This window comes from Colletes latitarsis, chromosome 4 (assembly GCF_051014445.1).
Source record: "Colletes latitarsis isolate SP2378_abdomen chromosome 4, iyColLati1, whole genome shotgun sequence".
NCBI lineage: Eukaryota > Metazoa > Arthropoda > Insecta > Hymenoptera > Colletidae > Colletes > Colletes latitarsis.
The window spans coordinates 35,353,699-35,378,412 of record NC_135137.1 but is presented as its reverse complement, the minus strand read 5'-3'; the positions used below and the strand labels follow the sequence as shown (position 1 = coordinate 35,378,412).

General features: G+C 39.7%; 1 protein-coding gene across 1 annotated transcript in view; it reads left to right on the top strand.

Moving 5' to 3' along the window:
• Positions 1-24,089, top strand: part of LOC143340992 (lachesin) — a 42,685-nt gene extending 18,596 nt beyond the window's left edge. Inside the window, exons 4-11 of the mRNA XM_076763483.1 lie at positions 11,084-11,173; positions 12,216-12,337; positions 17,301-17,486; positions 18,215-18,407; positions 21,657-21,785; positions 21,862-21,981; positions 22,111-22,281; positions 23,499-24,089. Of these exons, the coding sequence (XP_076619598.1) occupies positions 11,089-11,173; positions 12,216-12,337; positions 17,301-17,486; positions 18,215-18,407; positions 21,657-21,785; positions 21,862-21,981; positions 22,111-22,281; positions 23,499-23,869 (1,377 nt within the window). The 5' untranslated portion in view covers positions 11,084-11,088 and the 3' untranslated portion in view covers positions 23,870-24,089. The remainder of the gene's footprint in view (positions 1-11,083; positions 11,174-12,215; positions 12,338-17,300; positions 17,487-18,214; positions 18,408-21,656; positions 21,786-21,861; positions 21,982-22,110; positions 22,282-23,498) is intronic.
• The last annotated feature ends 625 nt before the right edge of the window (positions 24,090-24,714 follow it).

Sequence of the window (24,714 nt, the reverse complement as noted above, 5' to 3'; positions counted from 1 at the left end):
ATTTAAAAGTCTCTGCCGTCGAATAAACAGTGATCGATTCGTCACGAAAAATTCAAACAAAATAAAAAATTGGAAATAAAAACTGACTTTCCTCCGCTGTCTCGATGCAAATATCCTGCTGTGCGGTCAAACGATAGGTCGGAAATCCCGCGGCGATAGGCCGGCCGTGTACAATGTGTCAAGTATTCTATTTCTGAAACACTATGGAATCGATTTACGCTGAAAGCCGACAGCGAATTAACCTTGTAAGTAACTGGGAGGCACGGTGTATACGGAATTTCGATATCAAGACGAAAACTTCACCTATCGCGAGGGGACCCGTGAACTGGCGATAGTTAAAGCTCGTTCGGTGGAAATTTCGCTCGAGCTCGAAGCCGCCTGACGTTTACGCGTCAGACAACGGCGTTTCATTTCACGGTTTGCATATGCTCGCACAGACGGTGTTAAAATCGATTGAGATAGCTGCTTAAGTCGTATTAACCGAATGCCTAATTCGCAGGATAGTTTGAATGTGGTATTTAGCTGCCGCTGCGGCAAGTGTACCATGTAAACTGGCCTAATGGAGGTACGGTACGGTAGCGCAGAAGTGTAGGCATTATCCATCGGGAGCAACTCGAATTGCAGTCGAATCGAATTACGAGTTAGTAACACTTTGTCACGGATTTTGCAGACAACCGTGCTGCTGCCCGGCTGGTCTTTGACCCCCGTTAATTCGGACGAGGATCTTGGGTCCGTGAGGCATCGACGACCTCCATCGAAACGCGGACGGATACGTTTCTTGTTAAGAAAAGATTTCCAGGAGTGTTTATTTAGGCGGGATTGCTCGCGAAGGCGAAGACGAAGACGAGGAAGCGCACCGTGAAAGCAAATCCGGTGAGAAGATTAGCTGAATGCAAAAGAACCGACGGAATTCGACGAAACTAAGGAGCTTTGACCCCGAGGGAGTTCGATGAGAGCCACCGAAAACCATGTACGCTTTTTTTAAGTGTACGTGGTAAACGGCGCTAAGGGTCAGATGAGGGTTACGAAGGTACGGAGAACGCGAAGACAGCGGTATATACCCAGAAGAAGGTGGAAAACTCGTAAGTAATAGCCCCGACAGCAAACCTGGTAAAATGAACGGATAGACGATGCCATGTAGCGACTCCTATTTCCTTTCGCGCTTCAGAAGTCAGGGTAGCCGTGGAAAGAGGCAGAGAACGAAGAGGGACGGAGAACAGCGGAAAAGACAGAAGGGCCGGAGAAACGAAACAGACAGAGAGACGGTAAAGAAAGGAAAGACGAGCCCCTTCTCTACGGGAAAGAGCCGAAGTTGCCTTCCCTTTTTCCCTTACTTTCTTTTCGCCTACATATCTCCGCTGCTCTCTTACCGGAGCTTTCTTGTTGTACTGCCGTGGGTGTCGGTTAAGCTCTAACGTTTAAGACCTTCCAAACAGACTTCGAAGCTTTCCAGACGCATTTTATGTGCAGCCAGCCCAGACGCTCCCAAGCGTGGAATATTTTTCGTTCTAGCTCGGAAACGTTACCAATTTAGTGGCGTCCGAAATTAGTGGAACGAGCCGGAGATCTCTGCGACTGCGACGGGGGAACGGGTTCCGCAAAAGTTTCGGGGATTTCGCGCAATCATTATAAATAATAATAACGACGAACGAGCCCTCGAATATTGTTGATAGTTTGTGTTACATCAAGGCGTTTAAAAAGTTGACAAACACGTCTTGTAAGGTATATACGAGGGGATGGCAAAAGCGACTATCAAAGAAGATATTTTATTCATGTTGGTATTCGCGTTCTCCGCCTCGTACATTAGAATATTGATATACGGTCCGGTAATTATGCACAGGGAGATCATTTTACGCTATATTCAAGGTAGCTGACTTTATGGAGAATCAAAGACGCTTTTGGTACTCGAACCACGTCCGGTTTTCTTCGAGTTCATCAGTGACCAACAGAACGCGGCTCGTTGGACCCCCAGAGAGGTACTCGTTGCCTGTTATTCTGCCGTTAATACGGCATGCAATTCTCGTGTACGCGTTTATAATACTCTGTGCATGCACTTTGGATAGACGAGCAAATGTATGCTCGGCCTGGTAATTGGTGTTTCGATGTTTAATTTGCTATGACATGGCTAATGACGGATATTCAAAAGATCCTCTGATACTGTTTCCCGTTTAATCATATTCGCATTCGAGGCAAATACTTGTGTTCGAAACATGTGAATTGTGCATAGACTTCGATACTGCTGAGAACCTCAGGAATCCCGGTACTTAATAATTAAAACAGCCTTCGTACCGTATGCATATTATTGTTAGTTATTTAAACAGGATTTCCGACTGTTTATAATAATTTAACGATAATCTAACGAGCTGGTGCTTTTGAGAAAAAATCATCATACGATTCTCTTCTTGGTAATATCTTATATTTCCAAGTCCGTTTTTTATGATGTTACAGTCGTAATTATGTCAAATTTGGTATTGTTATTTGTAGTAGAAGGTTATCTTTATAAATATGATTTTCATCTCCACTTCAATTACAGTCTATTACTCCCATCGCCAAATGCATTGGTTGCTATTAGACAAAGTCAATGATGAAGATCGACGGCAGTCATGTCGAGGCTGAGTGAAACAGAATATACTAATGCTAAGTGAATACCTATTCTGTTGTACTTAGTCTCGATATAACCGCCAATAATGACTAGTGCCTGCAGTGATAGCAAACTAATGGACTGTACCTGGAGTGGAGATAGAAACACTCTCGTTGGTTTCTTCTTGGGAATTATTGAGACCATGTATCAGTTCTATGGTGCAAGTTTGTACAGAGATCGATTTTCTGATCGTAGGACGTATCTATCTCTTACTGTGTACTCAAATTTAATTAAAAAATTTTGTAAAATGGGTAGTGTCGAATATGAGAAACCTGTGAAAATGAAAATAAGGTGATTTCTCATGATAATACTTTCGTTAATTATATTTAAATTTCTCAGCCCAAGGACACTTGAATAGTATGGGAAATAAAGTGAATTAAATTACAAAAATCTATGACCACCATTGTGTGTAAATCGACTTTCCAAACGAAACCAAAGAAGTAAAGATCCAAGTTGTCGACTTAAACTCTTACCATATTCTTTGGGCAAAGATTGCACTACAGAGATTAGTTCCAGCAAACTTAATACTAAATAAGGTACAGTACGGAGCGGCATAGAACAAGCGTTAAATTTTATTAGCTCAAGGATAGCAGGACAATTTATTTGGCCATTAATAATTTTATAAAGGAAGATAGCATCGGGCAACTTCCTACGTGCTTCCAATGTTTGCAACGTAATTTGTAGGAGCCAAGACGCAGAAATTTATGTTGTACCATTTCTAGTAAGATCCGACATTTGACTTAGAGCGGGGACCAAGATATCACATTAGCATACTCCAACTGCGAACATATAAGAGTGTACAAGGTATAACAGTTAAAGTTTACACAGTTAGAGCGTAAGTAGTTCGAAATTTGAGAAAAGAAACATAGCAGAAACAATTTTAGATTTGAGCAATTTCTAAATTAAGAGCTCTCGTCACTCTCTTGTCATAGACTACTATAAAAATACAGTGAGCTCTACCTAAAATCCTATGTGACTTTACATCTCTATTTAAAACCCACTTTTTCTTTATGGATTAGGAATTCGAGTGGGATTTTTCCCCTATTGTTCTTCTTGAACGTCCCAATTAAAAGTATTGTTTCCGCAGCAAATACATATTCAACAAGAAAAATGCTGGTACAATAGTAGATGAGTTTCTACCTGAATTTTCATTTGGAAAAATAAATTTTTTTTTAGAATATTCAGTGGAAATAAAAATTGACGATGCCTAGTCAAGAGATAGAAACATCTACGCAGTTATTTTTAAAAGCTAGGGGATCGTAGATAATACTATACAGGGTGTTCGGTCACCTCTGCGAAAAATTTTAAATCATTCACGGAAAAATTACTTTTCGTTGCGGTGATCAATTACAATCATTTTTCAAAAAAATTCTTGAAATGTTTCTATAACCTTTTAACAAAGCCTCAATCAACAAATTAGTATTCAGGGGTGGCTGGAACACCCTGTATATTTCGTTCCTTTTATTCTTTAGTCATTTTTGTTCGAACGTACTTATTCTATGTTACAGTCACATTCGTATTCACCTGGCGGTCCGGGTAGTTTCTAGTTCTAGCTTTTTCGATCGCTAATTCCCTGATCCTAGCTCGTTCCTTTTTGTAATTGTAAATTATCGCCGACTATGGTTAGTTCTCGGCAAAGAGTGCCCTGCAATGTTTCACTTTCGCGGAATTACTATGCGAAAGTGTAATCGCTAAAAGCTTTTCTCCCTTGTCTCGGTTACGGTGTTGTCCTCCTGTAAACATTGTCAAAACAGGGATGAAAAAAAAGGAGGAAAAAAAAAAATATACGGTAACAAGAAAGCGGTTGATGGCGGACGAGCGCCACTCGACTGACTTGTACGTCCTGACTAAAACGCAGGTAGAGACCGATGCAACGCGATGCACTTTCGCAGGACTGTTTAACGGGAATACGTATGCATGTCGGTCGTCGTGGTTCACAGCGTCGGCGCTGCTGTAATTTTTGCTCGTCGGTACGTACGGGAAAGCGCGGGCGAATTTTTAAAGGTTTAACCTCGTACGAACGAACCGTGCCCGCGTTTTTCATTTCCGCGGTTTCGTGTCGACCGAATATAGGTGTGTCGTACAGCGTGTCACAATTTAATTTCAGGTGTTCAGGCTTTTAAGTCAACGCATTATTTAATTAATCTCGAACTAACCCATTTTTATCATTTTCGTTTTCTCGTATGTATTTTCAGCCTCGGATATTTTCGTTACAAGCTATTTTCGAAGTCGTTGGAATTTATGTTTTTGTTCGATGCAACGTTAAACCTAATTTAAAAAATGATGCAGCCACTCGATAGACTCGACGTGTACGTTGCTCGAATATTTCAACATCGCTAGTTGTTAAATTTTTGAGCGACTTTGCGAATAAAAATTCAACGAATTTTAATCTGGAGGATAAGCAGACCATATTATGGGTTCTGTACGACGGATCCATCTGTTAGAAAATCGCTCGTTCACGAACTGTCTGGCTACTCGGCTGAAATGTGCCGAGCACCAGCGTGCATAAATCATATGTGACATACAACATCTAATGGAACTTCTTCCAACAATTCGTGCAATTGATTATTCAAGAAAGTGACAGAAGATTGACCTATTATAAAATAAGGTAACGAGCATTGTTTGGAAAGATTTTAATTAAATTGCCTAAACTCTGTGGCTAGAAATTATCGGAATACAAAAATGGCTCTAATTCTAGGAGACGATCAAATTGTAGAATTCTAATAAAACACGTTCCTTTGGCGCTCTCCACTTTTGTCATTTTTAAATCAAAACATTTCATAACTTATATTTTATTCAATTTGGTTCAGATCAAAGCTACCGTAGTGGCGAGCGAGACAATTTATTTGGTATGCAGCTGAATTCTAAATAAAAGTCAGTTTATTTTGATCTTGCTGAATTATTTGAAATTCTTCTTTTGCTTTCTCCGCGATACTTGTTCGAATTGAAACACTCCGGCTAACAGGTCCTATTTAAGTCCATTTAGAAAACGATTGCATTCTAAATCAGTCTAAAATTATCTACCATTGCGTGCCATCTACGCTTTCATTTTGACAACATCGTATTACGTTCATTTAGCATAACTTTCTTCGAAAGTCTTATGTTTCAAGTATCGATTGTTAGAATTTCTTGTTAAAAGTTATGAACACTTCAATGGCAGCACTTTGGTGAATCTTGTCACGAGAGCACAAAACAAATATTAAATTCTATTTTAAAGTTGGGAAAGTGGACACCCAAACGCTTGAAACGCTAAGAAAAGTTTACAGTAATAATTGTATGTCTGATACAGAAGTATTTGAGTGATATAAGCGCTTTAAAGACGGCCGGGAGGATTCGAAAGACGACGAACGGTCAGGTCATTCGAAGACGACGAACAGTGATGAACTCGTGCAGAAAGGCGTGAACTTATCGCTATCGATTCGATTCTGACACCGCGAACGATGGCAGAAACATTTTGTGTTAGCAAAGATCCGATTTGCGATGTTTTAAATATAATTTTAGGCGAATTGGAGATCCGTGCTTGGTTTATTGGAACGTTGTGAAATCGTTGAGGACAGTTTATGTCAGTAACTGTTATTTCAGTAACTGAAAATGCTCATACAGGGAATCTGACACGATGATGGAGAATTAATCAAAGAGGGAATGTAGAAATCAGAGCTCCAAAATATCGTTCCCTTGGTTACTTGATCTCTCCCAACGCTATATCGGTAGATATCTCCCGTAAAAAAGTAGATTTATACCGATGCAACCATAATTTTATTTTTCGCAACATCGTATCGATCCAATTATTTATCAAACTGCGCGCGTACAGCAATTATTTTCAACGTTTCAGACGAAATTATCTCATTCGCGTACCAATTTCGACAAATACTAGTTCTACTCCATCGATACATTAATCATCGAAGCTTAACAACTATAAAATCATATAAAATTGTGTGAAAGTATTTCTGGAATTGTAATTTTTGAAAAATGCTTGAATAAGAAAAACGATATACGGTGGGAGGATACTCTGATCGGATAATACAATGTTCGAATTTTAGAGCATCCGGATGGTTGAATATTCGATAATGGAGATTCGTATAATGAAGGTTCTACTGCAATTAAAGCCGTCGATACTATTCTCAAATTCAATAATTATTAATGACGATTTAATTCGTGAGGATATTAAATCATGACGATTACAATTCGTTCTTTTTAGATTTAATCAGCGATGCGTTGGAAATAAAATGGGATTAAATCTTTCTAAATGTGCGTAGAAAGTTGACAATTTTGCATCAATAGAAATAAAAAAAAAACCATTAAACTTCAACTTACATTTACATAATTCCTGAGTCGAGAGATTTTTTGAAGATTTCAGACTGGAATATCATAAGAGACAGTGATCGAATATATTTAAATCAAAGAAGATTCACTGTGTATTATGAAATATGCAAGGTGTTATATATTTTAGGCAGTCTGACCCCAAACGAATCACCACAAAAGTCTATTGTAACCAACCGGATCGACTGATATCAGCGATGGAAACAAAAGGTCCTCTTCCATCCGGACGACGGACCACCCCCATACAGTGAAGAACTCGAGGAAACTGTCAGCGAAAATATGATTCGGCTAGTAGACCCTCCGAATTCCACCAACAGCCTACAATCATATTTAAAAAGTCTTAAACATTATTCAAATGGGGGGAGAATATGAATAAAATCCGCGTCGTCGAAAGCATCCCCCATTAGTTCCGTCAATCAACGGAAAGAAAATACAATGGAGGGCTCAAGCGACAATAACAAAACAAAATATCTAATACACGATGTGTTCGCTAGCGAGATCAAAGTGGACAGGTTTCAGGAACCATGCTCAAATTCAAAAGATACGTTTAATTGGTGCATTTTACACAACGTATACATTTGTCACCAGCCAACGAGTTGTTTATACAAACAGTAGATAAGGGGTTTCGCGTGGCACGTATAGCCATGAAACTTTCAAGTGAAATAAAATGAAAACTACGAAAGATAATTCGGCGCTCGTTTGGAGAATCTTACATAGTTCTTCAAAATGAAGATTTCCACAACTGTGAATTATACACCTTCTCAAAGGGTTAAAAAATGATGGAAACCAAACTTCCCCTTTTCCAAATAATTTCTCAACATTTGACTGCCCGCGATATTCAATGTTCGTATATAATTTGTGTTCCGCCTTTTGGAGATGTAAAAGGAGACCGACGTTGCTTACACGCCGACAAATACGCGAGCTCGTAGCCGTACGTTCTCGCGTGGCTTTCCACCCCCGACGTCGGTCAGAGGTTATTTAAGTTAAATACGTCAGCCACGGCGCAATTTTCGGCAATGCAAAGAGAACGCAGCCCGAAGTCATAAAGGGCCAGACTTCGGTACGGGCAAAATTTTCATTTGGACCGGCCTGTACGTGCAAACGTTAGCCACGCGCACGTGTGTCGCGCGAATCGCGAGTGTGCGTATCGCGCGGCCTCAGGAGTGGGGCGCCATCGAGGATACTCGGCGAAGGGTAGGTAGGAGCTGAAAAGGGAAGAGCAGAGCCAGGAGGAGGCACCCACTATTCGAGTATTATTGCGGTGCTGGCTACGGGGTAGGGTGAGGCTGGGATATATCAACGGTTGGCGTTTATGTGGCGACCAACTGTCGAGTTAATATTCACGCGATTCAGGTTGACCCCTTCTCCGGGGGCTGCGTCCGTAGACGACGTCGTGAAATCCTCGACTTCGGGCTTTTTCCCTCTAGATTACCTATCTCGACATATCCGCCTTTTTTTCATGCACCTACTCTCGTTTCTACCCTCGTTCGATGAAACAAGGAGTCGCCAGAAATGTATTATATACGGTGTCCAGTCACGATCGAAAAGGGGATGATTTCTCGTCCCAAAGCGAATGGAAAATTCAACCTCTTTCGATCCATCCATCGACGACGTCGGTTACGTCCTGAATCGGTGGAATAAGAAGTTAAAAATGTATTATACAGGGTGTCCAGTAGCTGTCCAATCGAAAAGGGGATGATTTCTCGTTCCAAAGCATGTAGAAACTCCAAACCCTTTTGGTCTATCCACTGACGATGTCAGTTACGTCCTGAGTCGGTAGAATAGGATGTTAAAAATGTATTATACAGAATGTTCAGTAGCTGCACAATCGAAAAGGGGATGATTTCTCGTACCAAAGCAAGTAGAAACTCTAACCCCTTTTGGTCTATCCACTGACGACGCCAATTAAGTCCTGGATCGGTGGAATAGGAAGTTAAAAATGTATTATACAGAATGTTCAGTAGCTGCGCAACCGAATAGGGGATGATTTCTCGTTTCAAAGCAACTGGAAATTCCAACCCCTTCTGGTCTATTCACTGACGACGTTAGTTACGTCCTGAATCGGTGGAATAAGAAGTTAGAAATTTATTATTTGCGTTACCAAATAATGCGTGATAGAAATGAAAAGAGAATGATTCCCAGCCCAAAAATAAACCGCAGATTTCGTTCGTTTTTGAGCATTCATCGGTACTCTAACTCGTTCCTATTCCAGTTTGGCGAGACAAAGAGAAGCCAGATATCAATTATACAACGTATCCAGTAACTCGGTGTAGAATCGAAAACCGTGCGATCTCTCACCCAAAAATAGGTCGAAAATACGAAATGAAAATTCTTCCGCGGGATATTTCTATTATGAAAAATTGGATTTCCAATTCCATTGGACGTACATGCGTTGGACGTTTCGGGTAGACATCCATCACGTCACTGCACGATAGATCATGCTGTTCGACATGTCAAATTTTGTCTCTGTTCTTAGAACTGTGGTCATATTTAGGCGACATAGGTATGGTACTTACTGAAACATTTTCAAATCGATTTAACATCTTCGAAAATATACAAAACGAAAAATAAAATATTTCATTGCAGAAAGTAATTTGAGAATGCTGTTTTTATCTAGTGCATGCAAGGTTTGTTCGATCGAAGAGTATGCAAAATTGATAATTTTAATCCATATTTTGATGTATTTTTAGGCAAAGAATTAACCCCTTTTCGGCTGCACGAGTTGCTGGGCATCCTATGAGTTAACATGGTTCCAGCGAAATTTATAGAAATCATTTGCAGTTATCCAATTATAATGATCATGCTATAAGTAATATCGTTCATTATCCTGCTTCATATAAACGTCCGTGTCTTCCTGGGAGATATGTTTATATTAAGTTGTGTAATAACTCCGTTCGCGTCGACGGCGGTACTTTAATACTGTATTATAAACTTCCACTGCATAACCAGACGATAAATAGCAAAAGACACTGTTCGCAATTGGATAAATTAAAAGTAACCGTACGAAAGAAATGGTCATCACTCATATTTAGAAAAGTAATTGCTTTCCACCACTATAACGTAGGACCTCATATATGTTTAACGATGGGACAAAAATTATTACAACTTGGTTGGAGTAAAACATTCTATTCGTCTGATTTTTATTTATCTCATTGAAAAATGCTCTCAATGGAAAATCGTTTTAAAACACCGAATAAATAAATATGCACTTATCCGGATATTTTAATAAATAAAAGATAGCAGAAAATCACAGAACTTCACTCATATATGTCAAGTGAACTCTATATAAAATTGACAGTATTTAATATTATAAAGAAACGGAAACGGATTTATTGTACAACTCAATAGAAACTTCTCCCTGTACATATATCTTAAAGAGTATCATCTCGACAGTCTACATGTGCGTTCGAAGCAGCTAGATCGATATTTTCCATTCGATAAAACGTTGTAAAGCGAGTGTCAGCAAAAACCATTTGCGGTATTGCGTGCTATATGAATTTTACAACTACACATACGGTCACAAATATGTGTGAAATATAGGAGCGGACATGTTTTAAATGTGAAAAAGTTTTAAAGACGATTTTCGAAATTTCAACGTGTTTCTAATTTTTTTGACGATTTACAAACCAAGAAGATATATCAAATAATAATAGTACTGTACATTGAAATTTGGAAAATGGATTCCGTATGGCCTATCAGTGACGAGCTGTATCCAACAAATGAACATTTGTACTTCGCGGCGGGACAGTGAAAAACAGTCGTCGATTTCTCGATCGCGTGGTCACGATAGCTAGGAAAAGTGGGTTTTATACAACAATCCTAAACGTCGGTGGTTATCACCTTGAATAATACCTTTATCGATCGAATGGTTTTATTGCGCATTTAATTTGCAGCGATTTAATGGCACATGTACCATCCCTTCTATACATTAATTAATTAATATAATATGTATTGTTTGCTCAAGTACCTTTTTTAAAAATAAACGACGTTACTAATAGTTTAAGCCCAATCAATGTATTATTCTCAGAGAAAATTTTATACACGTGCAAATGTTTATTGAAGTCTACGAGAAATTGAAAGTTTCGTGCCGATGTAAGTTCTAAACTATACTTTCTGTTGCAGTACGTATGGCGTATGGCCTACTCAATGGTATGGCATCGCGGGACATTGTTCTTTGCTTCTTCCTCGCCGCGTTCCTCTATTCAAGTTTCGGTAAGAGTCAAATGATATTTCCTTCCAGAACCGCAAGTACCCTTCAACCGATTACCCGACCGGGGGGTGAAAGAGAAATACCAAGAGAAGGGTGGAAACAAGTTTGAATTGGCCAGAATACGAAGCCAAAGTTACAAGTTTTTAATCCCTACAAAATGATGCGAACGAATCCCCGCCGTTGTATCCGTAATAGCATCGCGCCGTACTTTTTCTCCCCGTTGCGTTTCTTTGCTCCACTTTTCGGTAAGAATCAAATAAAATGCCTCTAAAAGCACTATCGGGAGTCTCGAGCTTCCCGTAAAAGCATTCCCGTGAAGGAGGCGAGGTAGAAATTACAAAACTGCACGGCTAAATGTTACAACTGTTCTCACCCGAGAACAAGACCGAGAAGAGAAACAAAAAAAAAAAAAAAAAAAGAAAATAAATAAATAAAAAGAAACGAAAGCAAAGTAGAATTCGACTCCTGATTTCTAGTCGCGTTCGTTTCTCGTTGCGAATTGATTTTGTTCCCTCGCGTCGGATCGTGCCGGTTGGTTATTATTTAATAAGGTGTCGAAGTTCGCGTCACCCGCGCCGTTGATACGGTTAATAAACACACCACCGGGTTACCAGAGAGCCTCTCTCTTTTTTTTCTTTCTTTCTTTTTTCCACTCTCCGTTCCCCAACGGTCCACGTGCCACGCGACAAAAAGCACGTCGACGAGGAAGAGAAACGAACCTGAATAGCCGGCGGAAAAAGAATTATTGCCCCCATAACTTTGCCCGCGTACAGTTGCTATGAATCTATATAGGAGCGATATGCATGACGAACTAGATTAAGCCAGTCGGTAAAAGAGATGTAAAGATTAAGAGAAATCAATATCGAATGGGGGATGAACGGAGGCGAGAACGTTTCTCCGATGGAAAACGTAGATTTAAGGGCAATATCTCTCTAAACCCCCCGGTGAACGTTGCAACGTTGTTCCCGGGAGCGTATACCTAAGCTAATTAGACGTAAAGTTGCCGGCTCGTTAATTACACGATCGTTAATTATGCCGACCTAGGTCAAGCGATGCCGAAGTCCGAGCTCCAGCCAGAATTTCTAGCACTCCTGGAGAACCATACGGTCATTCAAGGTCGTGACGTCTCCTTCACCTGCGTCGTTAATCATCTTCAATCTTACAAGGTAATTGCATCCACACGTCGGTGTAATTAGTAAGTCGATTAAGGGCACGGTACGAAATTGTAAGTAGTGGCCTAAATCGTATTTCAGGAAATAGTCAACACGACTCGCGAACACGTCCGATCAGTTATACGGTCTGTCCCGCAAGAGCGTGTCGGCGATATCTCTGGAAACTTTACATAATTCGTGTTTACTTCCACGTTCTTTAACGAAGCCTAATCTCTGCATTCTACCAATTTTTCGGCGCACGATATAGGTAGCGACCTACGTTTCCCCTAAAGTTCGTAATTTTTCCATGTTCCATTCGGCGCAAATCCGACTTTGACGTTCTGGGTCGTTATCTTCTTGCAAAATTCGTTTGTTCTCGGTTTGATTAAATCAACGTTTCGCTGATACAAGTCCCCTTTGATGAGATTTTAACATCCTTTTGTGCATTCAAATTGTCTGTGAAGATGCACAAACATACGCGCCGTTATAGAATTTTTAGATACCGTGGACATTGATACCGTTATCAAAGGAAATAATTTGCCCCCGAAGAAAAGTCTGTTATAATTCGACGGGGAGGGTATTTCGAGAATGCGATTCATTTTCACTTACGCGATGAATACGCTGCTAAAGTTCGGCTACCTGTGTCGGGAGCGCACCGTATACGGGTCAATGTAAGTCGGAATCGTTCTATATTCACGAGGCATTTCAACAGAACGCAGATATCAGCTTAAAACAATGCCAAGTGGAATCATTGGTCCAAATAGCGGCACGCAAACACGCAAATCACGTACACGGCATAGCGCTGGACTGTGTGCCGATAATGATAAAGTACGTACGTGTGCGCTTCCATCGGTCCACACCCAGTTCTGTCCAGAACCCCTTGTGGGACAGACCCGCCGAGTAATTCACTTTCGAGAAGAAGTCCAAGTTTGATTGCGCGCTCGAATCGACAATCGCTTCTATCGCGAGATGAAACGTTCTTGGCGCGTGTTCAGAGGATTTTCGTCCTCCTGGATTTAAAGAATGGAAAGGGACGAAAGAGTGGTAGAAGAAGAAAGTAGTAGTGGAAGAAGAAGAAGAAGAAGAAGTGGAAAAAGTAGCGGCATAGAGAACCGAATGTTACTTCGAGAAGGGTAGTATCCGGGAAAAGAAAGGAAGCTCGAAAGAAAGGACATAAATCAGAGCCGCTAATATAGAGTACAACATGAATGGGCCTGATTTTCGCTAGTCCAAGAGAACCGTTCTTTTTCTTCCCGCGATTTTCCGTCCATTTCCACTATATTTCCCCCTCGAAGCGATCAAACATCTTTATATTTAATATCGTAGACGTTGCGACATGACAAATAAGCAGCACAGATGTTTTGAGCCATCGTTGGTCAGCCAATCGATTCAAAAGATTTTTGTGGCAATAAAGTAGCGATGAAAAAATATATATAAACATTAGAATATTAATATCAATTTTATCGAGTATACGACTCTTTAATAGATTTCATTCATCGTTACAGAGCAGTTGCAATCAAATTTTTAATAACAGTTAAACTTGTTTCGCATTACATTTCCAATAAAATACAATTAAATCCATATCAACCCATATATTTTACACGGTTGCTCATATTACCCCAATACGTGGGATATAAGCACTCTAACATTCTACCATATTTCATCCCGAAGCAGCCGTGTGTACGGATAAAAGTGTTTGAAAAAGGTACATAATGTGGCAGCATATAACAGTTATTTATAATATGTAAACAAAAATGCTGCACTCGTGACACTTTTGTTTCGTCGTGTAGAATAAACTATACTACGCTCGTGCGACTACCGGGGGCTCCCCGTACTCGATGAAATTGAGATCCAGAACAAACGCCTCGTCAGTATCGAAATGTAATTAAACGTACAGTTTTATATTCACAGCTTTATTGTCATGAAAACTTTTCAAATCGTAATATCTGCGGTTGCAAGGCAAAACGACGTAAGTCACGTTCTCCAAAGAATTTCAATCCGTGCATTGATTAAATTCTAAAATATAAAATTTCGTCCAAAAAAAATCTGACATAAATCCAATATATAAGGTTCAAAAAGTTCAGGAATTTTTATCGCAGAGTGCGTTGGGATATCATTTTCAATTATTTGAATTTCATTTTTGATTCTTAATTCTTACAACTGGGTGATTTTCATGCACGAAACTGACTTCGGTATCAAACGTACTTCACGTAACGATCAGTTTACGAGTAATTTAGGTGAATCGCCCTGTATAACGCGAAACTATGCGAGCAATTATTCACGTCGTTGAAAGATAAATCTTTCGTATCGGATACCGGTGGTTTAAGAGGAATTTCAATATTCCTGATTCCTGGTGTCAAGACTCCATTATACGGGGCGCATTTTTTTCTCCCTCCCCTCCTGACGAGCATTTCACGGTGTAAAAATTTCGCGAAATTCGTGTCGGGGCGGACGATTCGTCGACAGTAATTATTTTAAACGATCGCTGCATCGATCGGGCCCGTTCGTTTAGAATACCTGAAGCGACGCGTCGATTCAGTGTGATCTAACGTGAGAGATATAACAGGTGCCCGGGACGATGCACAGGAACTCAATGCTGATTGTTTGCGTAAAAATTTTTCCGCCAACAGGTAGAATTATTCCGTCGACTAGAACGGCGGGTAGCAGTCCATCAGCCGTTATTTATGCACACCTTAAATTCTATTGCCGGTGGATCAAAACCCGGCTTTTGTTCGCGATTTAAAAGCCCTTTCAGTCGTTCAATAGAACCATCGTTTGAAATACGACAGATCGAGCACGCAGGAAGTATGTTCGTGCAAACGAGACCAATCAGAGCTACGAACCCGATCGGAATTTGAATCCTGGAATCCAATAACAGTGTTCAGTGACTTGTACCACGAACCTCAAGTAAATAATTGCATTTCAGCCGGTGCTTGCAAGAGAATTTCTCAGATTTGTGGTAATGAGGAACCCACGATCTCTAGATCACGGATCGACGTCCGTTTATGGGCCGAACCGCGTTTTTCGCGTACGAACTTGCCTGGATTAATAGTCGCTTTCGGATCGATCGTCATTGAGAAAGGAATGCGTCCGCGTCGAAACGTTCGTTGCTTCCCTTTTGGTTCGATGAAATAACGAAAACCTTCGTGCACATCGTATCGGTTACGATACGCAACAGTTTCTGAAAAGTGATATCGTTATTACGATTTATGGATTATACTGTAAGAGGAACAGGTTATTTTTTTTATCATAATCGATCAACATATCGCACGATACATGCATAAAGTCAAATTATTTCGCGAATGTCTAGTTTCTGGTAGCTTTAAATTTGATTGTATTCTCGTTTTGCAATTTCATATTCGTGACGAAGTAAACTGAAGCGCATTAAAAAAGGAAAATGAATAACACGATGGGATTAACCATTAAGTCCACTTGTAAGTACTGTTAAATTTATTTTTTAACGGACGCTGCACTTTTCATTTTTATTTTCAACGTGACGTTTATTATTCCGCTGTCGAATCAAGGCCCTGATAGAGGCTATTCGTTTCGCTCGGTTCTTTTCTCCTATTACGGTGTAATATTTACGCTACACCCCTTAACAGAGATACTTACGTTAGAATTCATGTATATACAGGGATAAAGGGAAGTCATGGAGAGGATTTTACGTTCGCGTAGGGAACAACTTGCACTCGTATGTCACTGAAATGCACGATACGCATATGTATATGCGGATAATTTAGGTTCATCTGTTACGTACATCCAGCCCCGAGAAAAGTAAAGCCTTCTTTAATGCACAAATGGGATATAGTCGAGCAGAATAATACGCTGAATTTTAAATTCGTACTTCCGGAAAGATATCTATCAGTATTATTTATTTTAATCGATTGGTATTAGCAACGTTTCGAGACAATCCATATTACAAGCGCATTAAATACATTTCCAGTTTGTATTTAGAATTAGAACGAACGGTTAATCGCATCGGGGAATTCATTTTCCTCAAGCTGTGTCCAGTTTCTTTTATTTCCGTGTTATTAAAGTTGTAAAAAAGTTATATCGTGATTTCGATTTGTCCTGAATACTGCAATCACGAAGGTTTGTCGATTAAATTCACGATTTCATTAAGAGACAGAGCAGTTTACCAACTCCGTAAACTCCATTTGAATTTTTCAACGAGTATTTTTCGCGTTTAAGATCGATACGCGAAGATACAGACGACGAATAATGCGAGAGTGATCAAAATACACCCTTCGAAAGCTTGATTTTTCGTGATTCGTCTGCCGCGAGTCTCGAATCAATATCCTTCTATCGGTTAAAAGTCACAGCCACCGAAACGTTTTCGCCGGATCCATGCTTCGATCCTCTCCCTTTCTTGAGGACTCCGTAAGAAAGTTACGCGAGAAATCGATGGCCCACTTATGCATCCACATATACGCCAAGGTTTCAAAAAAATCTTAAAGCTGTTTCGCGAATAAAATATTGATATCCCGCGATTCCCCGCGAAGACTCGTCGAAAGAAACGTTTAAATTTATTCCGTATACTTAGCCTGTAACGATCACGGGGGGTGCCTCGTGGCCCGGAGTGCAACAGGAAGGGTAGTTTAACCAAGGGCGCTCTAAAAGGGAAGGTTTAACTGCTAATCAGTAAAGTAACCAAGGCGCTAAAAACATACGATAAATAGAAAAAAAAACTCCCGGTAACCGTGGCTGGAACGATCGTAACGCAGTCACGAGACCTTCGAGCAGGGGAAAGACATTCTCGTTGCACTCTCCGTCTCGATGCACGCTGGTAGCTCCGCCATTGTTGGAAGCGAAGCGTGTTCCGGACAGAAGGGATGAGGCATCGTCCGTAACGAACTAAACCCAAAATCCGTAATTCTAAAACCGATATTATCGGTCGATAGTGTAAGTAATGCGGGCCCGAGTTTATAATCAGCTGCTGAAACGGCGAAACGTCCATGTTCCTGATTGTATTATGCAGGTTGCCTGGATAAAGTCGGACTCCAAAGCCATTCTGGCCATTCATACACACATGGTCGCACACAACCCACGGCTGTCTGTCACTCATAACGGACATAACACGTGGAAACTGCACGTGACCAACGTTCAGCCGAACGACTCTGGCACGTACATGTGTCAAGTTAATACGGAACCTATGAAGAGCCAGGTTCGTACGACCTGCCAACTTAAACGTACATACGTTTACGATGGTCTGTATACTCTGTTTACGACGATGATACTCTGGCAATTAGAATGCTTCGTAAGAATTCTACCACTCGGTCGACGGGAGCCAAAATATTCTTATTTTACTAAAACTTTCGGTTGTTGCATCGTAGGATATTTCTTTATCGTGAATCGTTAAATTTTGTAAAAATACACAAGTTTAAAGACATCACAAGATATTACGTAACGGTCACATACATTTGTTCAATACGCAAAATATAGATTTAGTCCCCGGTCGGCCAAGTGTTGATATTAAATAGTGAAACGACGCGAACGAAACGAGGCGCGTTAAAATATGGCATCGCGTTGCCGTTGATTGGCTATAACGTTGTTGACACGGCGAAAATATTATTATCGAAGGCAGCGCAGATAATATCGTTTAAATCGAATACGAAATTACGCGCGAAATAATGGGAAAAAGAGGAGATTATTTGTGTTTCGTTGCCGGCGGGGTTGGTGCTATCGTTACGATTGGCGCGGTTTGTATTTTTTCCGCCGGTAAAACCTAGATTAAAGGCAAGTCTCCGTTGAGCAATCGCATTTGTTGAGGTTTGAATCCGCGAGTTAAGCTTGATTTAAATGTTCGAGGGAATGCAGCTTGGACCGCGGTCGGATCTTTTCCGCCGGCAGATAAATGGTACTATATGGCGGCTGGTAACGATCTTTTCACAGACGGGCTACATGAAGGTAGTGATACCGCCCGATATAATGGATTTGGACGACTCCGCCGATCTCCTAACGGCGAAAGAGTACAGTGATCTGCGATTACGGTGTCAAGCCACCGGGGCACCCACACCAACGGTCACCTGGCGGCGAGAAGATGGTCGAAATATTAGTCTTCGGACCGAGCACGGCGTTAAACGAGGTAACACGGGCTTTGAACTTCGAACTGACACTTTTCCTGATCGTATTCGACCTTTTGCAAATCAAAATTTTAGATCAACGCGTGGGGCTACTCAAAAGTAAAATAATACGCCATTTTTTGTGACTTTACTTTTGGCATCGATTGAGTATTTTATATTAATTTTACGCCATTTTATGAAATTCTTATTTTGGAATCATTACACAGGATTTTATCCCTATTACGATGGCTTCGTAAGGTGGATACGATCTGGAAAATGGTCAATTTGGAGAGGAAAATCTGTTTAACATTCTTTTTTTATCGATTAATTTCAGTTACTCTGAAATGGGTTGCTAGAAAGTCACTAAATGTTCACTAATCTTGGTCTTATCAATTTTTAAAAGGCTTCCACTATTTTGGTCGCTTCATAAATCTGCCAAGTTTAATCTCTAATTAATTCTTCTTCTTCAAATAGAACTGTTTTTAGGTTGCTTCTGTAATAATGTTCATTGTTGTCGCCTTCCATCAAGAATAGCATCGCTAACGACTTCTCTCTACATTCGATTATTTCATAAAGTTTCTCTTATGTTACGATGTCTTTTTTTCTCATTTTCAGAATATTAATGAACTTCCAATACACCTTTTGTTGGCTCCCACAGTGTTCATCGATTTATTTAGCAAATAGAAAGACATATTTGCGAACAACAATATACAGTATAAACTAATAAGTAATTAAAAAAATGTCTATGAACAAATGTCCTACGTACACTGCCAGTCATAAGTATTAAGATGATTTTACTCTAAGAAATGTTCCAAATTCAAACGGCTCTCAAAAGTTTAACAATCTTTTGACGCAAGTAAAATCACCGTGAATTTGAAGATCGAAGCCTCCTCTTTGCAATGACTCTCTTAAAAGTTCATTTACAATTTTTTTTCAATCAAAAACTGGGTTTAAGATACGCCAATTTCCATTGGCGAACGAGGCAATAAGACGCTAGAAGTGCACGTGGTCGCCAGATGTACAGAAATATCGTGCGTATGAAGCAACATCCAGGATCTTAATCCTTCGTACAATTTAATATCGAAAGAAAAATACAAATTCAAGTTTTGAAATCCGAACATTTTTTCTATTCTTACAATTTACCGTTTCGGTAATACTTAGCTTGGACGTATGCAATGCTCGTCCGCAATGCTCTTTAAATCCTAAAATCTCATTATTTCCATATCTCCTGCTTCAAATGAGAGATTCAATCTGGCTACAAAGGCTTTCATAAGTCTTTTACTTTTCTGTACTAACGCAAATTCCACATCACAGGCACAAAACTGTGTCCAGTTACTAGAAACTTGTTTTCTATCGTGTCAAAGATTCCACAAATTAATGAAAAGATCAAAATAATTAACATGGTTGTATCCTTATTCTGAGAAATCTCTTCGAGAAATGAAAAATAGCTCTTGCAAAACAGGTGTGTAGTTTAGAGTATTCAGCTCCGTTCTAAAGAAACACAATGCTCGTTAATTATAGAAAATAAAGACCACAATTTTTCAATTTTGGTATTTAACCACTTTGGTACTTAATTCGTTTATCGAGGTTTATAATTTTGGAAAGGCTTATTAGTGTGTCTTGGAAATTCATTGGAGGTTCAAATTTTTGAACATTATGGCGATGACTAGCGAAATAGTAACGACTTACTATGTTGTAAAAAAGTAATCGATGATCAAGCTTCAAACATGGTGATTTTCAAGGGAAACATTTATGCGTAAACAATCAGAAGGAAGATTTCACTGTATAATAATACTAAACTATTGTTTAAGTTTTTGTTTATACATTTAATTATTCGTTAATTTGTTATTTGTTGAACACTTTTTGTTTTATTATCGATTAATTGTGATGGATTGTTTTTATCGATTAAAAATTTCATTTTGTAATTAATTCTCTTCGTTGATTAATTTACAACATTGTTCCGCAATTACCAGTCAATAGCAAATCTGGTTATGTCCAAGTAATAAGCTTTATCATTAAAACTGGTCATATTTGAGGGTCATTATCAGAAGTATGTCGAATAATTTACCATTATTATCTTAATAAATATGAACGCGGTAATTAAAAAATTTTATAGCGTAATATAAATTCTTGGCATTATGTTGCTCGTATTGAAATTCTCTAGGACGGACATTTCCAGTTTTGAAATTACACGAGTCGATTAATGCTCAAATTAAACAATAAGAGATTGAATTTGCAGAGCTAATGAATGTGCGTATAAGAAAACGCGACGCGGAAATCTGGTGAAACTTGCTCAGCAAATTTTCGCGGGTACTGTTTTTATTGGGTTCGCAATCGGCGGTATTATGCAATATCGGGATAATAAATTCGTTTTGGTTGTCTGTTGGAACCGTGTGCATCGCCGTGAAACGATGCATAAATCGACCTTTCTAATTTAAATAAATCATTGTCGGGCCAAGTGGCGACGATTTTTCTTCTTTCGTCGTACAAATTGCGACGAAATCATTCTGCTCGATCGGCTCGAATCGAAAAAGTTCGAAACGCAGGAATAGGGAAACGAATCGAAAGGCACAAACAAGATTGCCGGATTTGCAAGTTAAGAAAATGCGGTCCGACGCGTTTTGTTGTAAGCGACGCGTAGACGAAAAATCGTGGCCTCCGCTTTGGTGTCCGTCGCGCGTTCCGTGGAAAATCAGCCACCCGATTAGCCTTTCTAACGGTGAGTGATGGATGTTGACTTTACATATATTTCCTCTTCGCCGACCCCATCGATTCGCATACCCGATTGCAATATTCACTGTGTACACTGCATCGCGAAAGTGTGTACCACTCGGTATCTATATCGCGCCAACGATTCTGCGATCTTCCCTAAAACGTATCACGGGGAGAGTACTCTCTCATTGTTTCAGATCCTTTAATGAGCAGATCCATCCACGTCATTCCGTGTTGCATTTTACCCGGGAGCGTAATCAAAATGTGAATATTAAAGCGGAATACATTTAAGCGGTTTAATACGACCAAGTAAATCGATTCGAAACTTTTCGACGGACGACAACCGAAACCCGCTTCACGCGATAATTACGCCGAACGAACGTAACGAAAAAGACAAACAGAAAAAAAATATATATATATATATAAGTGAAATAGAGCCGACGTCGTTATTAAAACGGGAACATTACTTTCGACGATTATCGATCCCCCATCGAATATCAATAATTTTTCTGTGTGTCGGGGATGCTTGAAATCCACGCTCTCGAAATATTTTATCACAGTAAAGGTGCACGAAGGGGAAGAACTTTATCTAACGGGCATTCTGCGCCAGGAAATGGGCTCTTACCTTTGCATAGCGTCGAACGGCGTGCCGCCGACGGTCAGCAAAAGATATTACGTCAACGTTAGGTGTAAGTGCAATCCGCTCCGGACGCCCAGTCCTTCGAGGAAACTTACATGATTAATTATAGTTTTCTCCGCCCGCAGTTAAACCACTGATTAAAGACTCCAACCAATTAGTAGCGGCACCTGCTAACAGCGACGTCGTTCTTCATTGCAACGTCGAGTCTTCGCCGAAAGCTCTGAATACATGGTACAGGGACGACGGTAAGGATCGAGCACAATATCGAATAGCAAGAGCTGTTTCTCAATGTCGCGCGACGAGCTCGGTGTAAATCGTTGCACTGCGTATTAACGCGAACTATTATTCACACTACGATGTCGCGGATGTTGCAGGTATAAAGTTATTGCCGGATGAGAAACACGATCTATCGGAGCTACCGTTGAACGATTATGCATATCAATTAAATCTAACTATCAAGAGATTGAGCAGAAACGACTTTGGTAACTACACCTGCTCGGCCGAGAATCTGCTTGGCAAGGCCGAAGGAACGATAAGACTTCAAGGTGAACACTCCATTTTACCATCCTCCTTTCTTAAATACCATACCATTAAATATCCATCGATATCACTGTCCAAACTTCCATCGAAATGGAAAATAATATTAGGATATTATATTTTGATTTTTCGTGGCATATATACGTCTAAAATCAAATATGGATAATTGGACTGTACCTACATATGAAGTGATAAAAACGAGGAATATAATCACAGACACGGTATGCGAGTAGACCTTACATCCAATGTATTTTTTCACCCCATATTTCTGGAGCTCTAGAGCCCCATTACCATTTTCGTGTCACTCGTAACAGGTTACAGAAATGATCACAAGAGAAAGTGGGACAGAAAATGAAATTACAGAAACATTTCTAGCCACAGATGATATTTTCGGTAAAGAATTTTTTTCTCGAAAGTGCGTAGAATTTCGAGGGTATGTCTATTGACCAAAAATGATTGTAATTGACCCCTGGAACCAAAAATAATTTTTTCAGAAAGATTTGAAATTTTTTTTTTTCGCCGTAAAATTTAGGCACTTATTGAATTTTTTTCTTGAAACTGGTTAGGATTTTGAGGGTATGCCTATTGAACAAAAATGATTATAATTGACCCCTGGAACTAAAAATAATTTTTTTAGGACGATTTGAAATTCTTGAATTTCGTCGAAAAATTTATCCACTTATTGAATTTTTTTCTCGAAACTGGTTAGGAATTCGAGGGTATGTCTATTAACCAAAAATGATTATAATTGACCCCTGGAACTAAAAATAATTTTTTTAGAACGATTTGAAATTTTTTCATTTTGTCGAAAAATTTATCCTCTTATTGAATTTTTTTCTCGAAACTGGTTAAGATTTTGAGGGTATGTCTATTAACCAAAAATGATTATAATTGACCCCTGGAAACAAAAATAATTTTTCCAGAATGATTTGAAATTCTTGAATTTCGTCGAAAAATTCACCGGTTATTCGGATATTCCGGGACAGGTCCTTCGATAACATAACGTAATAAGAGCTTGAAAGCTCCTCAATTTAATCATTTACCACTTCCCAAACCATTTTCCCGTATCTATTTCGGTATTAGATAGGTATTGATATTTCTTAATTGTTTTCTCTGGTTGTGGCGTTATATAAAATGATTCATATTCACTCCCATCCTCAGTCTGGCTAACGTTTCAGTCCCGTTAGCCCCGAGCGATGAAATTTCCATTAAAAAATTGTTACAGAATTGTATTTACCGAGGACCACCTTAGCACCGACCCACAACACCGAATTCATCGATAAATACGGATCAAAGAAACAAAGCGATAGAAAAGGCAAATTGCACTCGTTTGGACGCGAAGGTTTATTGTCAAAAAATAGTGGAAATGTGGGTCACGCGACAACGATGTTGAGGAGAAATAGTTCGAACGCTTTGACGGACGCGAACGCGAAAAAATCGAAAGTTTCATCGTACCCGGCACCCGCACCTGCGCCAGCGCATTTTACGCCGACCCAACTGAATGTCCAGAACAGTGTAACGTCGTTGCAACATTGCCGATTAAACTGCGTAGGATTAATGTTCGCTTTCATAGTGATCGTCGTCTGTAGTTCGTAAAATCCATCGTCTCGAATGTACGGGGGGGTACAAATTACGATACTGTAGGACAAAGAATATCGAAACAATCCATTGCGTCCTAGCTTCAGATTACTTTAACTTCGTTACATTCCCAGTTCACGCGAGAGTTTACGTTTCCCCGTTGATCCGAACTCGTCGCAAATCGTATCCTATTAAAGGGGTTACGCCATCTTCTCGGCGAGAAATAAATTGAAATTCTTTTTTTAATAAAACTACGGTTCGAATTCTAAAAGATATAGAACAGGATAAATAGGTTTTTAATTATGCAACTATCGGTCACTCGAGGGGACGATCGCTCAAGCTGAAGAAACGTAAACAGCGATGGGGATGATTTCGTCGCAAGCATCCTTAGCGCAGATTTATGCATGGAACGAGGTTCGTACTGTGATTAACAGAAATATGTCGCCTGAAGCGATAGTTTGTACTCTGTACGGGAACGTTCGTGGCGCGATAAAAGTAAACGAATTACTATTATTATTATTATTATCGAATATTTCTCGACGCAGTACAGACTTCGGTGACATCCGTCACTTATTTTTGTCACGCTACGAACGTATTCGGTCACATCGAGCGCCTGGGTCAAACTTTGAACGTGTTTTTTATGAAATTGTCGTCCATTGTATGAGTGTCGAAACCATGTTTAGTGCCCCGGGGTTAATAATAACTCGAATAAACACTGCCTATCGTATGGCGTACGATACCTGCATTCGAATAATTTCCGAAACAACACCATGTCAGTAGTTAAAAGATTCAGTAGGTCGTACGACGGGAAATAGATTAAAAAATTCGTGGAGATAAAATTGCTTCGTGGTCGTCGAGATGGC